Here is a 22,210-nt window from a genome sequence, read left to right on the forward strand (position 1 = left end):
ACGGGAAAACATATCCTCTTACAAAATCTATCATGCGATCTGACCTTTTCGGGCTATTTCGTGCGCATTAAAGACGGGGGGGAGGGGGGGAGAAGGGGAGGGGGGGTAAGAATTGACTTTGGCGGTGCTTTTCTAACCGGTCTTCTCTCCTAACATAACAGTATATTATTCTATACTGCCAAGCGTGAGCCGCAGAGCTCTCGGGGAGGAGAGATGGATGGGACTTCCCCAAATAAACCAGCGGATCAGCCGACGACTGGAGCTGGTCAAGCGGCTTAAAAAAAAAAAAAAGCCAAAAAAAAACACGTTACCGCGGTGATTTAGTGCACAGCCTCAGACCAACACGCAGCTAATAACTGTAAATTAAACCAGGGGGATTTTTTTGGGGGTCTTTTATTGTCAAAATTAGATTTTTTTTTTTAATTTTTTTTTTCTTTTCAGGGAGGAGTGATATTTGTTGAATATGATGAAGCAAATAAACACCTGAACTGGTTATTTGCACAGAGACCAGAGTACCGACGCCGTCGGGGTGGATTTTAGCACCCGGGGGCTAACGCTAATCCCCCTCTTCAGAGTCAGTGCGAGGACTGTTTGTTATGGCTAACGACTGAGCTAACCAGGAAAAAAGAAAAGAAAAGGAACCGGCCGGCAGATGCAGGGCTTCTGTTTGCTTTGCTTCACGCTGGATTTCCACGGGGTTATTTTGTATTTTTTTTATTTTCTATTATTTCTTTCTCGACTGTCGACGAGTTTTTCTTTCGCCGCAGAACAATGGAGATATTTGTCTGTGGAAACACGGTCAGGTGTTTACAAGAAGCGCAAGAGAAACCAGAAGCGCATTCCTGCCTGGGATGAAGTCATCCTGTGAAAAAGGACAGAAAATCCATCTCCAGAAGCTGTTGTTAAGGGAGGTGGGGGGGGGTGAAGGGTGGGGTGGACATCCTATTTGTTTCCCGGAAACACACACACCCATCCATCCTGGGACGCTGACATCACAGCTTTTTTTTTTTCCCCTGTGTGGGAGGAGGGGGGAAAAGTGGTGACATCAGTGCCAATGAAACTGACATCATGGGCCTCATTAGTGAGTAATTACTCTCACACACCACACAGGTTTGTTCGGGACACGAGGGAGCAGCACGGCAGGTAGCGAACGATCCTTAATTTCTCTCTCTGCCACAACAGGTAGGGAGAGTGTTGTAAAAATACCGAACGGAGATGGTTCAGGGTGCGGCCGAGAGCAGACGAGTGAGGAAGAGTTTCCACGGTGTCTTTAAGGGTGTTGCATTCGTGTGCCTTTATCGTAGGTCTCACTGTGGAGAATCTTCATCGTCGGGATCGGCCTTCCTCATCACAAACGCTTCATTCTCACAGCAGCTGTGATTTAATACATATTTGACCCGATAAACTTTTATCACGTCCCACTGGTTTTCATCCTGTTAAAAAGGAGTTTTACCTTCTAACTGTCTTTAAGTTGTTTCTTCCTGTTAAAGGAGAGTTTTTTTTTCCCTCCCGGCTGCTCATGTGGGAATTTTGTAAATTGTTGGCTTCCTCTGTATAATTTTAAAGTTCTGTTGTAAGGACTTTTCTATGGTAAGTGTCCTGAAATGACCTAGTTACGATTTGGCATTATACAAATAAAACTGAACTGAACTAAATTGAATAAATTATGGTTTAACGTACCATTTTTTTTTTTGTTCATACTGATGGGTATTCATCCAAGTCAATCCAGAACATAAGTCGTAAAAGCTCAGCAATAATGTCATGTCAACACTACGTGTATAAAAACACTGAGCCAGTAGTCTATGTGTACAGTAACATACATCTGTACAGTAGTAATATATCTATGATTTACAGTACGACCTTACACTCCAACAATAAAACAAAACAAAATAAAATAAATCTGCCAGGAGGGTGTTTTGGAGCTGAAAGCACCACCTCCTTCCCTGAAAAGCCCTCCCGTGAGTGACGGAGCACACACCGCCAAACGCCCCCTCAGTGTGGCAGCGGCAGGGTCAACAGCGGGCCCCCCCACCCCCCACCGGGTAAATACCGGCCAATCCAGCGCCACACGGGGTTGTGCAAGGCGGCCGTGGGACATCTGGCCACATCACAGCGCAGCGTTCCTGCTTTATGAGCAACAACAGCCGTAACTCTGAGAATAGAAGTGGCGGGAGTAAACCCGATGGCCCGGCTGGAGACACGCTGACTACGGAGAAGTGAGGCGGGACGACGACGTGGAGTGAAACAAGAGCGAGGAAATTAAAAAAAAAAAAAAAGGGGGGGGGGGGGGGAGGAGGAGGGGGTTAGTGTGTGTGTGTGTTGCAAGAATGAGAAGATAGAAGCAGAGTCCGAGAGGGAAATGAGAAAGAAGCTGACATCATGTTATCAGGAGGGCAGCGAGCTTTGTCCTTATAAGGTCATTAACGAACAAAAAAAGGGACTCGCGCATCTCTGATTTTGAAGGTTGTATCGTCCGCCTGAACACCTCCAGGGCTGCAAATAAGGGTTTATTTTCACCATCGATCGCCTGATTGAAGTCAATTAAACGGCATAAAATAATGGAAATGGTTCCCAGATCTCGGCGTCGGCGGTGATGAACTCGTCCTTGTCGGACCACCTGTTCGAAAACAATTCAACGTATAAAAAAACAAAACCTTCAAATTAAAAAGGCCAACGACCCAAAACGAAGTCTGTTGTACGTTAATTTTCCTCTCCGTCACTCCTCCCGTCATTCGGCCCCATTTCTCGTCCGCTATGTCGCAACACCAGTTTCCAGTTCGCCTCCATGAACTCAATGCTGCGCTCCAAAAACCTCGGCGGTGACCGCAGCATCTCCGCTGCTCCAGTTCCCACACCTATCTATCCGTGGTAACCCATTAGGGTTTTTTTTTTGTTGTTTTTTTTTTACTGGACGACCCCTGACCTTGGCCGGGGGTCGCGGCCGGGTGCCTTCATTAGGGGATAAATCATAAACACCTGAGCGGGCGCGGTGCTCGGGGGGCTCGCCCGTCCATGTGGTATTCATTTGGGAGCCGCGGTGGCGTGTAAATCGGGTTAAACCAGCGCTCGCGACCCTCCGGGGCTCGGAGAGCTTATTAAAAAAAAAAAAGGAAAAAAAAAAAAAAGGTGACCACAACCCACTCACTGTGTCAGAGTGTGTGTGAGCGGTTATGAGAAACCCCTGGCTCCACCGGTGAATGAATATGACTTTATATAGAGCGTGTAATTGAATACTTTTACACAATCCAACAATGGTTTACCGTCTGACTGCCGTATTGTGGGGTTTGCTGAGGAAGTGATGTCAAGCTTCTTTTTTTTTTTTCTCACCTTGTAATTTTATCCTCACAATAAAGCTGATGAATGATGTGCTGTAATTATTCAAAAAAAAAAATAATTAAAGAGGCTAGCTGATAAAAAAAAAACATCAGTTTAAGTGAATTATTGACTTTGAATATTCTTTGAATATTGTATTACAGGAATCTTAGATGTCTGTTCAGTTACACACACAAAAAAAAAATAACATTATGAACTTTAAACAAATTAAAGTTTACCTGACACCATTGTCTGGATTTAAACTTCCTTTTGGTTTCATGCTATAATTGAATCTTTTATTAAGTAAAATGCTCCAGGTGATGTTGAGCTGTGATTTGATATCATAATAATATGTCCTTTTGTATTTCTTTCACAAAAGTTGTTTTGTTGGAGGTAAGTGCTGGTTGTAAAGTCAGCACATTTACAACACACCTGGTGGTGATTGATGACTTCATAAAAAATTTACACCACTCTCATGGTGTTCTAATAAAGGTTTATCCCCCCCCCCCAAAAAAAAACAGCATAAGGAATAAAACGGTCAACTGAGGACAGACTTCTTCCTTAGTAACTTAAAAAAATTAAGCAACCGAGTTAAATAGGTGTTAAGTGACGGACAGAAATTATGTTTATTTTCACAAAAAAAACGCACCTGGCCAGTGAATGAAGGACCTTCCCTAAAATCATTCATAAGGTCCCGGCAGCTCAAGACTTGTTCAACGGTAGTGTCATCGTACACGTTATGGTGCTTGTACACTTTCGGGGGGTTTTTTTTGTGGGGGGAGGGGGTAGGGTGGTCCGCTCACCTCTCCTCGGGCTCTCATGGTTGAAGAGGATCCCGTTGACGGAAAACATGTTGTAGGCCTCTCGGAAGTTCACCACGATCCAGTAGGCGTAGAGCTTCGCGGCACCTGAGAGGGAGAGAGGAAGAGGCGGAGGAAGAGGCGGAGGAAGAGGAGGAGGAGGAACATATTAGTAGAAATTATACGTAAACTATAACTGAAAAGTGAAGAGATGTCACTTCAGAAACAGACACTCCTCAGCCTTTCTACACTAATTATTAACAAACAGATAAATAAAATTTTTAAAAAAAGATGCTCGTAATCGAAGCAGAGAGAGAAATCCTCGTAAAGCTGCAGACACACGACCGTGAAAGATCAAATAAAAAAAGAAGACAGATTCACGTTTGTAACGTGTCATGGCTGAACACAGCGTTACCACGCGTCGTATCTCAACGTCAGGAGCGTGAACTGAAAGACTCCTGCCGACGGACCAAAAGCAGGGTTGCACAAAAAAAACTCTCCGCTCTTTCTTCCTCCTCATCATCATCATCATCATCATCCTCTTCCTCCCTTCCACCCGGTGACGAGGGGAATAACAAAGCAGATGAAGGGAGTTGCCCGCTGATTAAGGCCGTGAGGTCAGGGACGTGTGCTTGGAGGTGAGAGAGGAAGGTGGGGGTCGTCGTCACGGCAACCCCGGGAGTCTAATTAATAGAGGAACAGCCCTGGTCGGGACGGTATGCGCCTCCCATGCAGCCTCGGATTGAGTGCTGACAGATGGGGAAAGTGTCGGTGAAGGAGAGCATTTAGACAACAGGGAACACGAAACCCGATCGCTCGCACACGTGTTGCAGCCCTGAGTGCACGTATGTGTGCGTGTGTGTGTGTGTGTGTGTGTGTGTGTGTGTGTGTGTGTGTGTGTTGAAAGTGAGTGCTGAGTGCTGTGGATATAAAGGTGTCTTTGTTAAAGTGAGAGCCACTCCAGTCCTCAGTCAGACGTTTGGCCTCGGGGTGTGTGGAGAGCTCAAAACGCAGTCTGAAGCACTGAAGCACCCCCCCCCCCCCCACTCTGTTCACTCTGACACACACACACGCACACACACACGCACACACGTCTAGGAAAAGCTGCTGCAGAGGCATCGGGCAAATCGGTGTTTGTATGCCCTTACATGGCCAAGTGTCTTACAAACGGTGCAAGGTAGAAAAAGGTTAGGTAATCCTCGTGTGTGTTTCCATGTGGATGTACAGTGCATTACGTGTGTGTGTGTGCGAGTGTGTGTGCGTGTGTGTGTGTGCGTGTGCGTGCGCGCGTATGAGTGTGTGTGTGCGTGTGTGTGTGCGTGTGTGTGTGTGCGTGTGCGCGTATGAGTGTGCGTGTGTGTGTGAGTGTTACCGTAAGGTGAGCGGGGGTAGAAGGGAGTGGTTTCCTTCTGAGGGATCTCCTGGACTTTGCCGTACAGCTCGCTGGTGGAGGCCTGGTAGAATTTCACGCTGTTGGTCAGACCGCAGGTCTTGACGGCGTCCAGCAGACGCAGCGTGCCGACGCCGTCCACGTTGGCGGTGTACTCGGCCAGCTCGAAGGAGATCTGGGACAGGAGAGGGCAGAAGAGATGGAGACGGTGTTAAGAGGATCTCAAAGGCAAACCCCTTCGATCTATTTATAAAAAATAAATAATAATCATAATCATAATTCTGTTTCGGATGCATATTTTTAAATGCAGACAGTACAAATAAAAGTGTATTAAAGTATCAAGTTTTAAATCAAGAACAGAATATACTGCGTCTTCATCATTTATATGCTGTAATGATAAAAGATTCAGAAAGCAGCAAAATGTACAACCGACACCGAGGATGTGACTCTGATGTGGTTTCAGACTTGAATTTGGCCCCAAAAACATTTAAAAAGTCTCAAAACGCTAAATAAACGCTACGTCAGCGTTTGGCGGCGAATAAATATCCCCAATTTACACCTTTGTCGGGCACTTTTCAGGTCGGCTGTATCCAAGTTCAGAGGTCAAGCTAACTGCCACTGTCATTCAGCCAGTCAGTCAGGGTTCAGGATTTCCTGTTGCTGTGACTCAAGTTGGAAAATTCATTCGAGGGAATTTGCCCTAAAAAAAAAGTGAGTAACTCGACGAAGGTCAAAAGGTCAGTGCTCGAGTTAAAGCACATAAAACTAGATGAATTTATATCAGTGTATATGTTGGTCAATATAAAAACAAAACATAACGTGGAAAAAGATGTTTAATGTCGTTTAGAAATTGTTCTATGAGTGGTTTGTTTTTATATATTTAGTTATCATTATTATTATTAAAGTACCGATGAGGTTATTTCAGTTCTTTGTCTTAAGTGTCAAAAGTTGTAGAAAAAAATGGAAAAATCCAGAGTCACTCGGGCGCTACGTAAAAACCACATCTTCACGCTTCAAACAGTAAAACCACTTCCCTTAGAGGGAGGAGGAGGAGAAAGAGGAGATGGAGGAAGAGTAGGACGAGGTGGAGGAGGAGGAAGAGGAGGAAGAGGGAAGCAGAGAGCCGGGTTTGTTTCTGAAGCCCCATCACAGCCAATCAGAAAGCTCATAGCTCAAACTCAACACTCCAACTCCCAGAATCCCCGTTTCCACTGGAAACTACGACTAAATTAGAAATGGATGTGCACGCGTGTGTGTGTGTGTGTGTGTGTGTGTGTGTGTGTGTGTGTGTGTGTGTGTGTGTGTGTGTGTGTGTGTGTGTGTGTGTGTGTGTGTGTGTGTGTGTGTGTGTGTGTGTGTGTGTGTGTGTGTGTGTGTGTGTGTGACTGGTTAAAAAGCTTCGTGGTCGCCGCACCTGGAGCGGCCGGCGTGAGCCACGTCTGCGCGGAGGAAACGCTGCGGGCGCTTTAGTGCTTTCACACCGGCGCTGGGCACACGGGCCAGATAAAGATCCCTTATTTAAAGCCGGGACCCGAGAACACTGGGGCCTCTATCCCCCCCACCCCATTCCCCCCCACCCCACCACCCCTCACACTGCACACACACAGTCATAGAAACACACACACACACACAGTGAGCAGGTTTGATCAGGTTCAATTACGCTCCACAGCTCGGTGTAATTACCTGTGACGCTCCACTCACGCTTTTACTTCGCATTCTGGCATTTTCATTTACATCATTTACAAGAGAAAGTGAGCGGGGAGGGAGGTAGGGGAGGGTGGTGGTGGGGGGGGGGGGGGCACTTTATACTGTAACGTTACATAATGGCATTTCTTTTTTTTTTTAACTGAAAACACAGGAAGTGGACCGAATAATGGCGACACCTGTACGTAAAGAGGCCCGATCCAAAAAACACAGCTCGTATTTTGACAGCTGATGATGTCACAGACTGTTTCTGTAAAGCCGACGTCACTTTTATGATTTCTTTTTGTAGAAATCTTGAGGGGAGGAAAGGGGGGGGGCTGCAGTCAGGTACACTTTTGAAAAGGTCGCCGGGCCGATGTAGAAAGTTTATGTTTTAGGATACTCGTGGTCAGAAAGTTCTTCAAAAATTGATCAAATTTTAAACTGTTTTTAAAAGATACAACAACAACAAAAAAACTTTTATATTTGGCTTCTTCGGTTGGATGACGAACCGTTTCGTATATCCCTCGTGTCCCTCGCCGTGATACAGAGAGCTGCATTCATTGCGAAAAAGGCCCACATTTTTAAAATGGAAGGTTTGAACGCAGCTTAAATGGATGACAAATGTGAATGCGTCACGCCGGTTGGTGGCGGCGGCGGTTCAGGTCGGGAAGTGGAGCAGCCAGAGTTAAACAGACAATACCTGCCTTCATGTTCATGGAGGGGGAAAAGTCACACACACACACACACACACACACACACACACACACACACACACACACACACACACACACACACACACACACACACCCCGGGTTCTTTCAAGTCCACCTCCAGCTCTTCCTCTTTTCCTGCAGGGCTCCTCCCCTCCCATCCGACCTCTTCATCCTCAGTTCTTAGACATTCAACTTCAGATAAGAAATAAAAAAATTTAAAAAGAAACTCCCAGGAGAAACCTCGAAGAGCAGCCGAGGAGGGTTCCCTCTCGCGGGACGGACAGATAAGGAGTCGCAATGACCAGACAAGAGGCTTGAACCGTGCGAGACAGCGAGACGGCGAGCCACGCGACCTTCTCTCCCCCCCCTCCCCGTCGCCATAGAAACCAGGACAGAGAACACACAACACACAAGATAAAAAAAACAAAAAAAAACTTTGAAGCACACCAAATGAAACAAACACGATCTTGCTCACTCTGCCTGAACCCTCAAAACGTATTTTATGCTGCTACATTCCTCTCTGTCCTGCTTTCCACGCACACACACACACACACACACACACACACACACACACACACACACAGGCTATCAAAACCAGCTGAGCGGTGCAGGGTCCAGGACGCCTTGACAACTTAAATCAAACAAATTGCCTTAATGCCTCCATTCCCTGTCATTATGTAAGGCAAGGCACTGAGCGCTGACGGTTTAAAGGCCAGACGTTTGTGTACATCTCTGTGTGTGTGTGTGTGTGTGTGTGTGTGTGTGTGTGTGTGTGTGTGTGTGTGTGTGTGTGTGTGTGTGTGTGTGTGTGTCTGGAGGGGGGGGGGGACTGGCTGCTGGGCCTTTCAGTCGACCGGGCAGATATTGTTCTGTTCTGGGAAGTCGGCCAGGCTCTGTCAGCATTGGGGGTCCATGTATATATATACATATGTATATGCATATATATACATATATGTATATATATGCATATAACATCAACTCAAATGTCACTGCTTGTTCTGACGTACTGAAGTAATAAATTAATAAAATCATACTAATCCGCTACCAGTCCTCAATATAAATGTAGTTAATCGTGGGATCTGAGTTTAATTCTTACGGTTAAAACTTGATCGTTGTCAGTTTAAGTTACATATTCGTGTGTTGAAGTGTAATTTTTTTTTAAATAAAATGTGTAAAAATTTTACTAAAATGCAGCTATTTGATTATTTTCTACAAAATGTCAATATTCAAATTGTTTTTAAAAAAGACACGTAAACGTTTTCCTGATAAATTAAATTCTTAATTATACATATCATTCTTATCTTGCATTAACTAAGAGAGTTAAACGATTGCTAATTAATTTTACTGTGTCAAATCAATCGCCATTTTCGTGGCACGTGACATCACTTCCTTTGTCCTCGACGAGGCGTCACCCTTGTTGATGTCACCTCGGAGGTAAAAAAAAAACAAAAACGTCATCATTCCCAACGTGAGCAAACGCGACGGGAGGAATCGAGTCGAAGCAAAGCTTCACTTTTCTTTCTCAACTCTGAAACTCGGGCGAAGAATTCCTGCCGACCGCAAACACCCAAATAAAGAAATCAGTGAGATGCCCTGGAGGTGGAGGAGAAGAAAAACAGAGACAGAGTAGAGAGAGAAAGTGTGAGTGTGTGTGTGTGTGTGTGTGTGTGTGTGTGTGTGTGTGTGTGTGTGTGTGTGTGTGTGTGTGTGTGTGTGTGTGTGTGTGTGTGTGTAGCACAGTCAATTACACCTTTACTCATCACATTACAGGCCGACTGAAATTAGAGCAGTCGTGTGTTAACAGGGCAAAGACAAACAGGGCTGGATGCCTGCCCCCCCTCCTCCCCTATAAACTCCCCCCTCCCTCCAGGAGGTTTAAGATCCAACTTTTACCGTTAAAAAAACACGTAGAATAATGGTTCAGCTTTAACGTGTATTTACTTTTAATTTGACTCTACTTCAGGATGGCGTATAGTGTCTGTTAAAGATGTAAAACAAAAGAAGAGTTGAAGGAGTTGATTCTTTGAAAGCGTCTTCAGGGAGAAATCTGCGAGATTATTTTTTAGTCGTTTACGCATATTTGTTGAATTACAAGGTAACGCAAGGTTTTTAACGGCATCATCTGTTGGTTAACTTGATTAAAGGTGTTGTTGTTGTTGTTGTTTTTGCACGTTAGCAATTTTTTATGTTTTTTCGCAAAATTAGCCGTTTCTTTTAACGTTATCGTCTGTTTGGTTAACGTGAGTTTAGCTGGGTTTTGTTTTTTTGTTTTGTTTTGAGAAAAATTAACTGTTTGCATTCTTAGCTGTGTGTTAGCATTGTTAGTTGGTTGGATGTTTTTTTTTCCCCCCCAAAAAAAATTCACCAAAAATAAAAACTATTCCATTGACATGATTGTTCAAAGTTCACGCTCCTCGTTCCTGTAAGCTGTTGTTGTGTTTCAGAGGAGACATGTTTTCCTGAGTTTCCACGAGCAACTGTTGCTGTATGTGTTGCCCACGCCAACAGCCATATATCATCATCATCATCATCATCATCATCATCGTGTGTTGCCGTGTTGTGATGAAACTCAAATCTCTCCGCCTGCGCATAAACACACCTGTTAGGAAAAACAAAAGTGCCGCTTGTTTTTTTCCCACCTTTCTCCGAGATACAGATGCACAGACGTGGATGAGCGGCGTTGCATCATCCGACAGGAACGCGTCTGCTCGCTCTCCTCGATTTTAAAGTTTTCGTCGCCGAGTGTTTCTTTAAAAAAAAAAAAATCACAACAACAGCGACGAAAACACCGGCACGCAAAATAAACAACAACGGAAAAAAAAAAACTACAGGTGTTGAATACTTCCAAAACATTAGAAGCATGAAAGTAATACTCGGATAGGAGACACACACACACACACACACACACACACACACACACACACACACACACACACACCTCATACCAGGAATACTGTTGCAACCACATTCCTCGTCAACAGGTGACATCTGAAGGCTTTCAGACTAAATATAGACGCAGTGACAAGTGGAAACAAAACACCTAAAAACAAATTTAATGACACCTGCAGGAAACCCAAAACAGTTTATCAATGGAGCCTCTGTTCGGCGCGAATACTTTCACTTGTTTAACAAGAGGTGTTTTAATTAATCGGTGGATTAAGGAAGGATGTCGATTTAAAAAAAAAAAAAGGATACGACTTCAAATTCTTAAATTGGCTTTTCTGTGGTTTCGGTGAAGAAGGAGACTGGAAAAAAAAAATCCAGTTTAAAACTCTCGACGTGGCACTTTAGACTTTAGAGGTTGAATTTCATATAAACTATATTCATAGCATCACTTCGTACTACAAGCGATATTGTCCACCTCTGTTGGCTGATGAATAAAGCTGAAGCTGCTTCACAGGTTAACAGCAAAGTGCAGGAACTCATTTGCAGACAGTAACAGGCTAAATTTAGTTCATCCAGTAAAACAACAAGTAAAGTTAAATAAATCTGCGGGGGAAAAAAATGGTGGAAAGTCGCTGGAAAAATTCCAGCAGTGAACTTTCTCCAAAAGTCTCCACGTGTCTCTGAATGCAGTGAAAAAAATGAAGAGCACATTTCTCAATCAGTGAGAACTCGTTTCATTCAGTTTTTCTTTTTCACTGTTTATAATAAGAAATGTTTTCTCAGGTTGAAAACGAGAACATCCTGCGAGACGACAGATCTCGTTCCAGCTAAGCTTAACTTTCACAGTTAGTCTGAAAAGGAAAAAGAAGAAAAATGTCGCTGAAATCGTTTAAGTTTCTTAGCAACGTCTTTTCAAAGAAAAAAAAAATTAATAGCACTGGAATAATTTCAAAACTAGATTTCCTGCCTCATTTACTCAGGTGTTTCTCTTATTGTGTTAAAAGTCCCGACGCAGGATGACAGAGGTACGAGTGTTGAAACGTTGATCTGCCTCCGGAGATCTTTTAAAGGACGAGGATTAAAAAGATAAACCGAGAGCGCCTTCTGACATAAAAGGGTGAATGTTAATTTTTCAAAAAAAATCGGGGGGGGATGTGTACATGGCACGACATGCATCCAACCCACTAATCCCACTAATCCCACCCCCCCTCCCTAACCCACCTCCCACTGATGTTCACTCATCATTAACGATTGTCTCTCAAATCTGCATTTTTTTTTTTCCCCCCCGTTTAATTACAGGCGTCTTCTTGTGCTCAGTCGAAGCCGCTGCAGCTATGGCAATGAACAAATACAAGTACACAGATACAGGTGGAGCTGTGACGGAGGCAGATGGAGCTGGGAGGGCGTGGAGCCCCCACGTGCTGCAGGGATGTCGGGGCAGGTAGAGCTGGGGTTGGGGGGGGGGAGCGAGCGATGGACTGTCAAAACTAAGGATTTATGCAGACGAGTCTGGAAAGTCCCTGTCTACCTCCTGGCGCACCTCTCCTCCTCTTCCTCCTTCTTTCCCTCTTTCTCCTCCTCCTTCTCCTTCCCTCCTCTTTCTTCTTCTCTGCATCATTTTTCCCCTCTTCATGACATTGATGTGAGCAGGTGGTGGCCGGTCTCCTCCTCCTCCTTCTTCTTCTTCTTCTTCTTTTCCTTCTCCTTCTCCTCCTCCTTCTTTTTTCCTTCTCCTCCTCCTTCTCCTTCTTCTTCTTCTACTCCTCCTCCTTCTCCTTCTTTTTTCCTTCTCCTCCTCCTCCTTCTTCTCCTCCTCCTTCTTCTTCTTCTTCTTTTCCTTCTCCTTCTCCTTCTCCTCCTCCTTCTTTTTTCCTCCTCCTCCTCCATCTCCTTCTTCTTCTTCTACTCCTCCTCCTTCTCCTTCTTTTTTCCTTCTCCTCCTCCTCCTTCTTCTCCTCCTTCTTCTCCAGTTTGAATGGATTTTTCCAATAATGCAAGTAACCTAAACATGTGAAGGTCAAAACATCCCAGGGTCAAAGGTCACAAGTTCAAGGTTAAGAATTTTCTCGATGAAACCGTTAATTAATCTGACAGACACCAATAACCGATTACAGTCGTATTAGCGTTGCGCAATAACATCGTCCAACGCTGCCATGACGACACGACTTGAAATAAATAAACAAATATTGACGTGTGTATTTTTTCAGCGACGCGGTTTTTCACGTCTTTCTGTTTAAAGATGCAGATTTAGTCCACGAACATGCTTTTAATGAACAAACTGCACATGATGCCCGACATTAAACGGTATCAATCAAGGGTCTCCTTCTGATTGGTCGAAATGTTTGAGACGCTCAGTGTCAACGCTTAAAAATAAAAATTCTCCAGATTATTGAGAAGAAGTGAAAAATGGTCCGTCAGAGGGAGGTTTCCTGCATCTGGACCAGAACCAGGAAGTCCCGGTTTCTATTTCGTTTCTATTAAATGATGATAAAAGCAGCAAAATGAACTTGAAAAGTAACGACAGCATTCATTCATTCATCTTAAAATTAGCTTCAGATATGTTCCAGTATTTTTAAACCACATATTTGTAGGGATGAAAACAGCAGTTATCATTCATCTACTCCCAATTCCTTTCGTGTTGGATCAGAGCTGCCTGGAATACAAACTCCTCAGAGAGGCCACTCGGGAGAAAGAAGAAGAAGAAGAAGAAGAAGAAGAAGAAGAAGAAGAAGAAGAAGAAGAAGAACAAGAACAAGAAGAAGAACAAGAACAAGAAGAAGAAGAAGAAGAACAAGAACAAGAACAAGAAGAAGAAAAGAAGAAGAAGAAGAAGAAGAAGAAGAAGAAGAACAAGAACAAGAACAAGAAGAAGAAAAGAAGAAGAAGAAGAAGAAGAAGAAGAAGAAAAGAAGAAGAAGAAGAACAAGAAGAACAAGAAGAAGAAAAGAAGAAAAGAAGAAGAAAAGAAGAAAAGAAGAAGAAAAGAAGAAGAAGAAGAAGAAGAAAAGAAGAAGAACAAGAACAAGAAGAAGAAGAAGAAGAAGAACAAGAACAAGAAGAAGAAGAAGAAGAAAAGAAGAAGAAGAAGAAGAAGAAAAGAAGAAGAAGAAGAACAAGAACAAGAAGAAGAAAAGAAGAAGAAAAGAAGAAGAAGAAGAAGAAGAAAAGAAGAAGAAGAAGAAGAAGCAGCTTCATTCCTCCCTCTCCCCTCAAATCGCCTGATCTACCCTGCAGACATCCAACCGCCAATCAATCACTCGCTCCTCGCAAACATAAACACGTGTGTAAACATGGCAACAGGTCTTGAGTGCAGCGGGGGCTGCGGTTGTGTGTGTGTGTGTGTGGGGGGGGGGGGGGGGGGGGGGGGGGGCAATCAGGATGATGTGAGCGCACGCACACACACACACACAAGTCATGTAACACTGGCTGGTGGCTCACACACAGGTAAGAAAAAGTGTTGCGTCATCAGTGGCAGTTTCTATTTAATTCTTTTTCTTATTTCACTGGAGGATTCTGGGAATGTGAGGACGCGTCTTTACTACAAACCAGCTGAATAGGTGTGTGTGTGTGTGTGTGTGTGTGTGTGTGTGTGTGTGTGTGTGTGTGTGTGTGTGTGTGTGCGTGTGTCAAACCAAGTAAACACCGAGCTTTTTTCTGATCCGGTACGCGAGAGATTCGGCGCAAAAAAAAAAGAATTAAACTGATGCTTCACTGAGGAAATTGGAAGCGACAGGAAACTGGCTTCATACCCAAAACTCATGCGCATGCAGTATTATTGTTTTGGGAAAAGATTTCCCAACTCCCATCCAAAACTACGTTGAAGTTTATCCACTTTGAAAGCATGTTGTTTTTTAGTTGTTTTTCTTAGAGACTGCAGACTTAATATGATTCGATATCAATTAACTTGTGATTGAGGAATCGTGAATTTCACATGTGCAAAAAAAAAACAAACACATGTAACACGTGAAACGTGTATTTTCTGCACGAGAAGGTGGTTTTGGAAAATATTAGATTCTAATGTGAAAACTTCCCACGCATATTTGTCACCCATATGTCGCAATATGTGATAAAAAAAAAAAAAAAAAAAAAAGTCATACATGTGAGCACATGTGGAAAAACATGGTTTGTTTTTTTCTATAACAAGCTCTTTGACATTTCTGATACGGAGGTGCGGCATTATGAAGCGTTTTGAATTGGAAAAGTTGAATCATTTTGAGTGTTACGAATGCTTTTATTTTGGCGGGTTTGTTGTTTTTTTGCTCCTGTGGAATCCTGTTGCGCAATATCAAGTAGTGGTTTTGCAGAAGTATAACATTTAATTACAGAACTAAATTTTGCAACTTCTACATTTTATTGTGGTTTTAAGAAATTGCCGGCAGAGTTGGAAGTTGAAGAATTATCTCAACACAAAGAGCTCTCCATTTAAAAATATCTCCAACTCTTGTGTCATTTCTTTCTCGACGGTATTTGTCAACTATACAAAATTGAAGTAATAACTTCTTTTCTTTTGAGGTCGAATTAAGACATTAATTAAGCATTACTTCATGATTTATGATGAATTCTTCGCTAACTAAAGCATTAGTTACTCGTGAGTTCTTCGTGTTTGTGGGGAATATTTCAACTGCAGAAACTGCAATGAATTTGAGGACAAATGTTTTTTTGTTTTTTTTTATTATAATGATGTCTGAGCTTCAACAGCTGACTTCAAAGTGAGGAGAGGTGACGAAGGACCTCTAACATCTGAGACCCCCCGCCCTCCCATCCCTCCCCCGTCAGGACCGAACTGACCCCCTTTACGCCTCGCCCTCCATCCCCCCCCCGCCCGCCCCCTCCTCCCTCGGCTCGAACTGCTGCTGCTCCATTTGGCTGTAATCAGCATCATCTCTGATTAGAGGAGGAGGTAGGAGGGTGGGAGGGTGGGAGGGAGGGGAGGAGGAGGGGTGGAAGTAAGACTTGACAAATTGGCACATTCTTCTGCAGCTACCCCCGCCCCCCCCCCCCCTCCAACCCCCCGACCCCACCCCCTTCTCAAACACACACACACCCCACTTAAATCTGGCAGCACCCCTGTCGACCCCCCCACCCATCCTACACACCGCTCCTCTTGATGAATGCTGTCCTTGTGAGCAGAGGAAGCCACCAAAACACACACACACACACACACACACACACAGCATTGCTGCTTGCATGATCCCTAAATAGAAGTGAAGTTTGGGGACCACCGCCCCTGCAGGTGCTACCTCTCTTCGGTTACACACACACACACACACACACACACACACACACACACACACACACACACACCGGGGGGGGGGGGGGGGGTAAAGGGGTGGGAGGGACTCAAGCATATACCACAAGAACACACTCACCATAAATACACACACCCAGACCACAGTTGGCCACAATAACACATACCGACACACACACACACACACACACACACACACACACACACACACACACACACACACAATGTGACCAAAATGGAGCCCCAGATTCTGATCCAACGTTATGCCTGATTTACACAACCTCCACCCCCACCTCATACCCCCACCTACCCCACCCTTCACCCCCTGGACAGAAGCAGCCCAACAGCTGCACGAGTGGAGCGTCGTAGAGAGCGGAGGAGCGAGCGGGATCCGGGATCCGGGTTACGGCCGGGCAGTTACGTGGTGCCTGTCGGTCATAAATACCTCCTCGTCTGTTCTGCACAATCACTGAAAGTGTCTCCTTAGAGATGTTTATGGGGGCGAGGTGGGGGGGGGTGCTCTTATTGCACGCAGGCTGGAAACAATTAGCACATTTACAGATACTTAACTAGCTGGGTATTAAAGACTTTTTTTTTTTTTTTTTTTTTAAACATGGAAGCAAATTTTGTTGATTTCTTGTTTTCTGGGTCAAATATTTTAGTGATTTCTCTCAAAAGTCTGACGTTAAGAGTCAAATAGTCTCCGGTCACTAACGGATGAGCTAATCTCTGTTTAAATCTGAAAATAATCCATCATTAATGTGAAAATAAACCTCAAAGCTGTGTTTCTTGGGGGTGTGTCTGTTTGATTGACAGGCCTGTGTTGCAGTCAGATTACAGCTACAGGTGGGCGGGACGTAGTATCGTCCATACCAGGAAACCCAGGTATGATGCTGACCAATGACATCGTTAATCGTTTTATTAAAAATGATTAAATCCCAAGTCGGACTGAAACTAAAACTAAATTAAAGACAACAAAATTAAAAATAATTCCGTTTCTTCGGATTAGCATTAAAATTCAGACAAAAACTGAGTTTCTCAAGTCTCAAGAAATGTTCATTATCGTTTAAATTTCTAAGTTTTAAGTGAGATCTTCATTTACTTATTGAACTCGGGCCTAAAAGTTCCCCAAAAAAAAAACATAAAAGTGACGTAGCTTTACAAAACGGACCGTCTGCGACAACAACGACGACATCTGCCTTTCAAAATAAGAGCTTTAAATGCAGCTGAATTCATGTTAATTCAACACATAGGCCGACTGTATGCGCACAAACAAAGTCTCCTACAAGTTGCGGTGTGTATGAAACTATTTTAACATACAGTAATAAGTAATCACTTCCTTTGATAAGAAACATTTAATTCGATCATTTTAATGTGGAGACCACATTTCCCACAAACCCCGCCACTTCCTGTTTTTTTTCTCTTGTTCCGGTTTCAGAGTTTCATTTCTCGATGAGCAAACAGCAGCAGACCCTTCCTGATTGTAAATGAGGAGCTATTATTATTAATAAAGCGAGTTTTATACGTTTAATACTTTCAGCACAGCTTCTGATGACGACATTTTTTTTTGTGAAAAAAAATAAATAAATAAAATCGCAGAAAAAATTTAATAAAATATCGATATTAGCAAATATTGCGGAGTTTGCGCGAATTAAAAACCCTGTAGGGACCGTGGTTAAAGTATTATACTTTCTGTTAAGAAATATATCTGCACACATCCGCACACAGACTCATATTTCTTTAATGGAAGCAGCGGCCAAATCCACTCGGCTGTTTGAACACCAAGAATGCAGTTCAGTTAAGGAAAGAGAGAAGTTGATCAATCAAAAATACTGACACACACACACACACACACACACACACACACACACACACACACACACACACACACACACAGACACACACACACACACACACACACGACTCCTACATCCAAACCAGGCTGTGTTTGGTTTGTGTGTGTTGTTTGTGCAATAGGCTTACAGATATTACAGCATGCTAAAATTAACGCAGCCGTTACACACACACACACACACACACACACACACACACACACACACACACACACACACACACACACACACACACACACACAGACACACACACACTGGAGCTGCTGATCCACAGTAATACCGGTCATCAATCTCGAGGCGATGGCACGTTGCGCCGTCCTTATTCGGAAGAGATATCGCAGCCGTGTTTAATGGGAGCACGCGTTGCCGTGATGGCAGTTTAATCTCGGCCATCTATCTCTATTAGAGCGGCTCCAGGAAAGCCGCCCGGGGTTCGACTCGGGTCGGAGCGATGTCGTGGACTCCGAAAGGTCACGGCTCACGAACCATATCGCAGTTGGAGGAGGCGAAGTCGTGCGTTAAGTTGCTCGACTTTTACACTGCAGAGTCTTTTAAGCCCCTTTCAGCTCCGAGGTTTTCATTTTCATGGCACGTTTACAACGTGGTTTAGTCCACGTGCTCAAATCGACCTTATTTTAAGCCGTTTTAGTCAACAAGTTCAGAAAACCACATCAGACCTACATCCAGTTTGGAGAGAAACACGACTCCAAAGAAATAATAACGATGCTCCGTGTCGGCCGGGGTTTGGATACGCAACTAAAATATTAGCGATTATCAACTTTATAAGGCGATGAAATGTCCGAGGTGTTCGTGAGGAACGTAGTCGAGTGCTCGTGCTGCACGATTGTGGATGAAATGAGATGGGAGAGGGGAGGAGCGCTTGTTTTAATGCAGCTGCAACCTGAATGAAAATGCGGCAGTTTTTTGTCATTAAAAAAAAAAAAAGAGATTTATTTTTATGATTATCGGTGCGGCCCCGTCTAATAGTGCGTGGGTCAAATGTCTTTCTGATTTCCCAATCCTTTTTTTTTGCACTTACCTTTTCATAATTAACGCTCGAAGAAGCTTGTTTTTTATTTATTTTTTTATTACCAGGACACAAGTTCACGCTGCACTTTTGCCTTCTTCATCCGAGCCAAACAATCTTTTCCGAAGCCACTGCCCTAAATATTACTCATGTTGTTATCGCCGTAACGACGACCGTTCCCACTCCGTGTTTAGATCTGTCTGCGTCACGTGACCTTAAATACCATCAACGTATCATCAGCAGAAACTCATGATTCACACTTTCAGACTTACGTGGACGGACACACACACACACACACACACACACACACACACACACACACACACAGAGAGAAAGGTTAGCAGAAGACAATCGCCTGGGTTCAAGTCCAACCCAGCTCCACCCGCCTCCCTCTCACCGGGGCGGGAACATCGGAGCAGGGGTCGGCATGCTGGGTCGGGACCGTTGCGGAGTGGCCCGGTCTTTGAAGGAGGCCTGTGGCAGGGAAGGGTTTTTTTTTTCGGGAAGGGGAAGCGCTCCGCTGGAGGTTTTAGATATCAATGGAAAAGGGCTTTTCTCTGCCGCGCCGGGGCTTTCCTTTATCTTCCAGTACGTATCCCGAACCGCAAACGGAAAGACAATGTCAAAGAAACATGTAGCAGGAGTATTTCCAGGAAGGGACGGCCTAAACAACTGCAATCCAATCCCCGCTTCTGGAATAATGTCGTTTGAAACCGAGTAGTTGACTTAAAACTAGATTATTGTGGCTTAAAAAAATGCTGATGGTGGAAAGAAGACATCATGTAAAAAAAAAAAAGTCAGGAGGGAGAAAGTCTGCTGACCTCAACTATCCCACGATCCACCGACAACCTGGTTAAACCGCAAAGCGCAACCTCTGGCTATCCAGCTGTTTAGCTTTAAAAACACAACACGATTATACTCACACAAACTCCAGCAGGGAGGACTCGGAGAGAGATTTACTCTCGAGTTACAGATGAGGCCGAAAATGTACGATCGTCAGCGGCGAGTCCGTTCGAAAGTGTCGGTGAGAAATCTGGTGACAATTTCCCCCGCTTTTACTTTTACACCCACAAAGTTGCGGCACTTTGTCACAACATGTTCAAAAAAAAAAATACCTCCCCGTCGTGGTTTTAAGAGTCTGAACTATCCAGATTTTTTTTGATTTTTTTTTTCCTCACCGCTGTCAAGAAAAACGCTGATGTGATTGAAGCGGTCGAGAAGTGACTGTGGGCAGAAATAGAGAAGCGAGTATTGTGGAGAAACAAATATGCCCTCACACGTGGAGCTCGGCTCGTTTTCATAACTTTTGGGAACCCAGTGAATCCCTGCAGAGAGAGAGAGAGAGACGGCCAGGCTTCGTACTGTAACACACACACACACACACACACACACACACACACACACACCATCCAGGTTTAACCTTTAACCCTGCCTCAGTCCTGCAGATGACAACCGGGTGTTAAGCTCCTGTAAAACCAGCACAGCACAACAGAACATTACAATTATTAATAATTAATATGCAGCGTCCCTGATAAATAACATACGAAGGAAACTTCCGTCGTGTTCGGATCGGCAGGTTGCTTCCAAATCTTTGTCCTAAAATAAGTAAAACCAGAAAAAGAAAAAAAAAAAAGCACTAATGGCGTTTGGCCAAACAGCTTTTAGGTGCATCACTGCCACCCTCTGGCGGTTGTGCGTATTGCTTACAGGCGACAGTAATAGTCCCGAAAATGCTAGACTTTTTAATAATTGAATGACTCGTATCTCATTCCCAATCAGATGCAGTGCAGACGGGAAGATGATGAGAATTATCATTGTTAGCTCAAACTTCTTTAAATGTTTGCTTTCAGATGTTAAAGATAGAAGATATTACCTCCTGAATGTCACCATAGCAACTCGCCTTTCATTTTTCAGCAATTTTCTTTTTTTTTTTTTTAAACAAATCAGAGACAAATACTTTTTTTTCTACTTTTGTAATTGAATCCCAGAAAATGAATGTTTTGGTGCATAATGCTGGAGAGCTCCACTACCGAGTCCAACATCTCATATCTGGTGTCGGCCTCTCAGAGTTTCCCTGTCCTCACCTCTCCTCCGGACCTCCGCCGGAGCAGCAACAACAACTAAAAATAAAAAAAACCCTCTCACCTCTCGGACCGCCGCGTTTTCCCGGTAAGGCCGACCACAACCCGTCCGGGGGTCATCTTACCCGGGTTTTTTTTTTTTTTTTTACCGCGTGGGAGCGGATACCGAGCAGCGCTCACAGAGACCCATTCAAAGCTTCGCATATGAAATCTCTTCCTCCGCAAGTGATACCTTACACTTCATCTACATATTCGCATATTCAGAGCCCCGGCGCTCACTTCCTGTCTGCTCGAGATAGAGAGGAAAACGAGGGGTGGGGTGGGAGGGAGGGGGCGGGGGGCACGGACAGAGCTGCCGTGTTTTCCTGAGTTATCAAAGGCGTTTTGTCATTTGCAGTTTTTAAGACAGAAAGTCTCAACTCGTAGGGCAGGATGATGATTTCTGAGGTCACATATTTAGGCCTCATAATTCATACTTATTTACACCTCGCACGTGGAGAGATTTTTGTTTTGGGGAAAAAGCAATCAGAAAAAACAACAACAACCACAACAACCCTTATTTTTTTGCCACCTTAACTGTCATTTGAGGAATTCGGGCAGAAACCTGCCCGTCACATAGCCGTCACGGATCAACTCTCGATCCGACAGCGAACTATCAACACACGGAGAAGATGAGAGCTCCTATTGTGTCTGTGACAATCTCCCAGTGCGGTTACACCAGTAAGCACACAGCAACATACCACAATGACACCCCTGGTGCTCTGCCAAGCTGGCTGGCAGCCTCTTCCCTCCCTCCCTCCCCCTCATCCTCCTCCTCCTCACTAAAAATCACACGCTCGTTGAAGCTGATGGTTTTTTTTCCTTTGAAAAGCTGAAAATACAAAGAGACGTTTGAGAGCATTTAGTTTTGGTTTTTAAGTGCTTTCTCTCCGCGTGATAAGTAATAACTGCAGAAATGCAGATTTGAATTTCAAAGTACTGATCTCCCGATATTTATGAAGTACTTAGAAAAACCTTTATTAGTATTTAGAAGTATAAATTAGCATCTTAACAATAAAGCGACATATTCAATATATACCTTAAGTTTAAGGGGTTAATATCAGTCAGTTTGCTTGATAATTTATGATTTGATTTTGTTGTAATAGCAAAATTCAGAGTATTAGAGGTGATACTCTGAACATAAAGTAAAAGATTCTTCCCAGAAAACTCCTGCG

General features: G+C 43.9%; 1 protein-coding gene across 1 annotated transcript in view; it reads right to left on the minus strand.

Moving 5' to 3' along the window:
* The window catches only part of gmds (GDP-mannose 4,6-dehydratase), a 144,576-nt gene that overhangs the window by 92,112 nt on the left and 30,254 nt on the right, over nucleotides 1-22,210 (minus strand). Inside the window, exons 5-6 of the mRNA XM_069152966.1 lie at nucleotides 5,485-5,677; nucleotides 4,116-4,220 (exon numbers count right to left, since the gene is read on the minus strand). Coding sequence (XP_069009067.1) covers nucleotides 4,116-4,220; nucleotides 5,485-5,677 — 298 coding nt within the window. The remainder of the gene's footprint in view (nucleotides 1-4,115; nucleotides 4,221-5,484; nucleotides 5,678-22,210) is intronic.

This window comes from Embiotoca jacksoni, unplaced genomic scaffold, assembly GCF_022577435.1.
Source record: "Embiotoca jacksoni isolate LCO1_2020_lvr unplaced genomic scaffold, fEmbJac1.0.p SCAF_19, whole genome shotgun sequence".
NCBI classification, from domain to species: Eukaryota; Metazoa; Chordata; class Actinopteri; family Embiotocidae; genus Embiotoca; species Embiotoca jacksoni.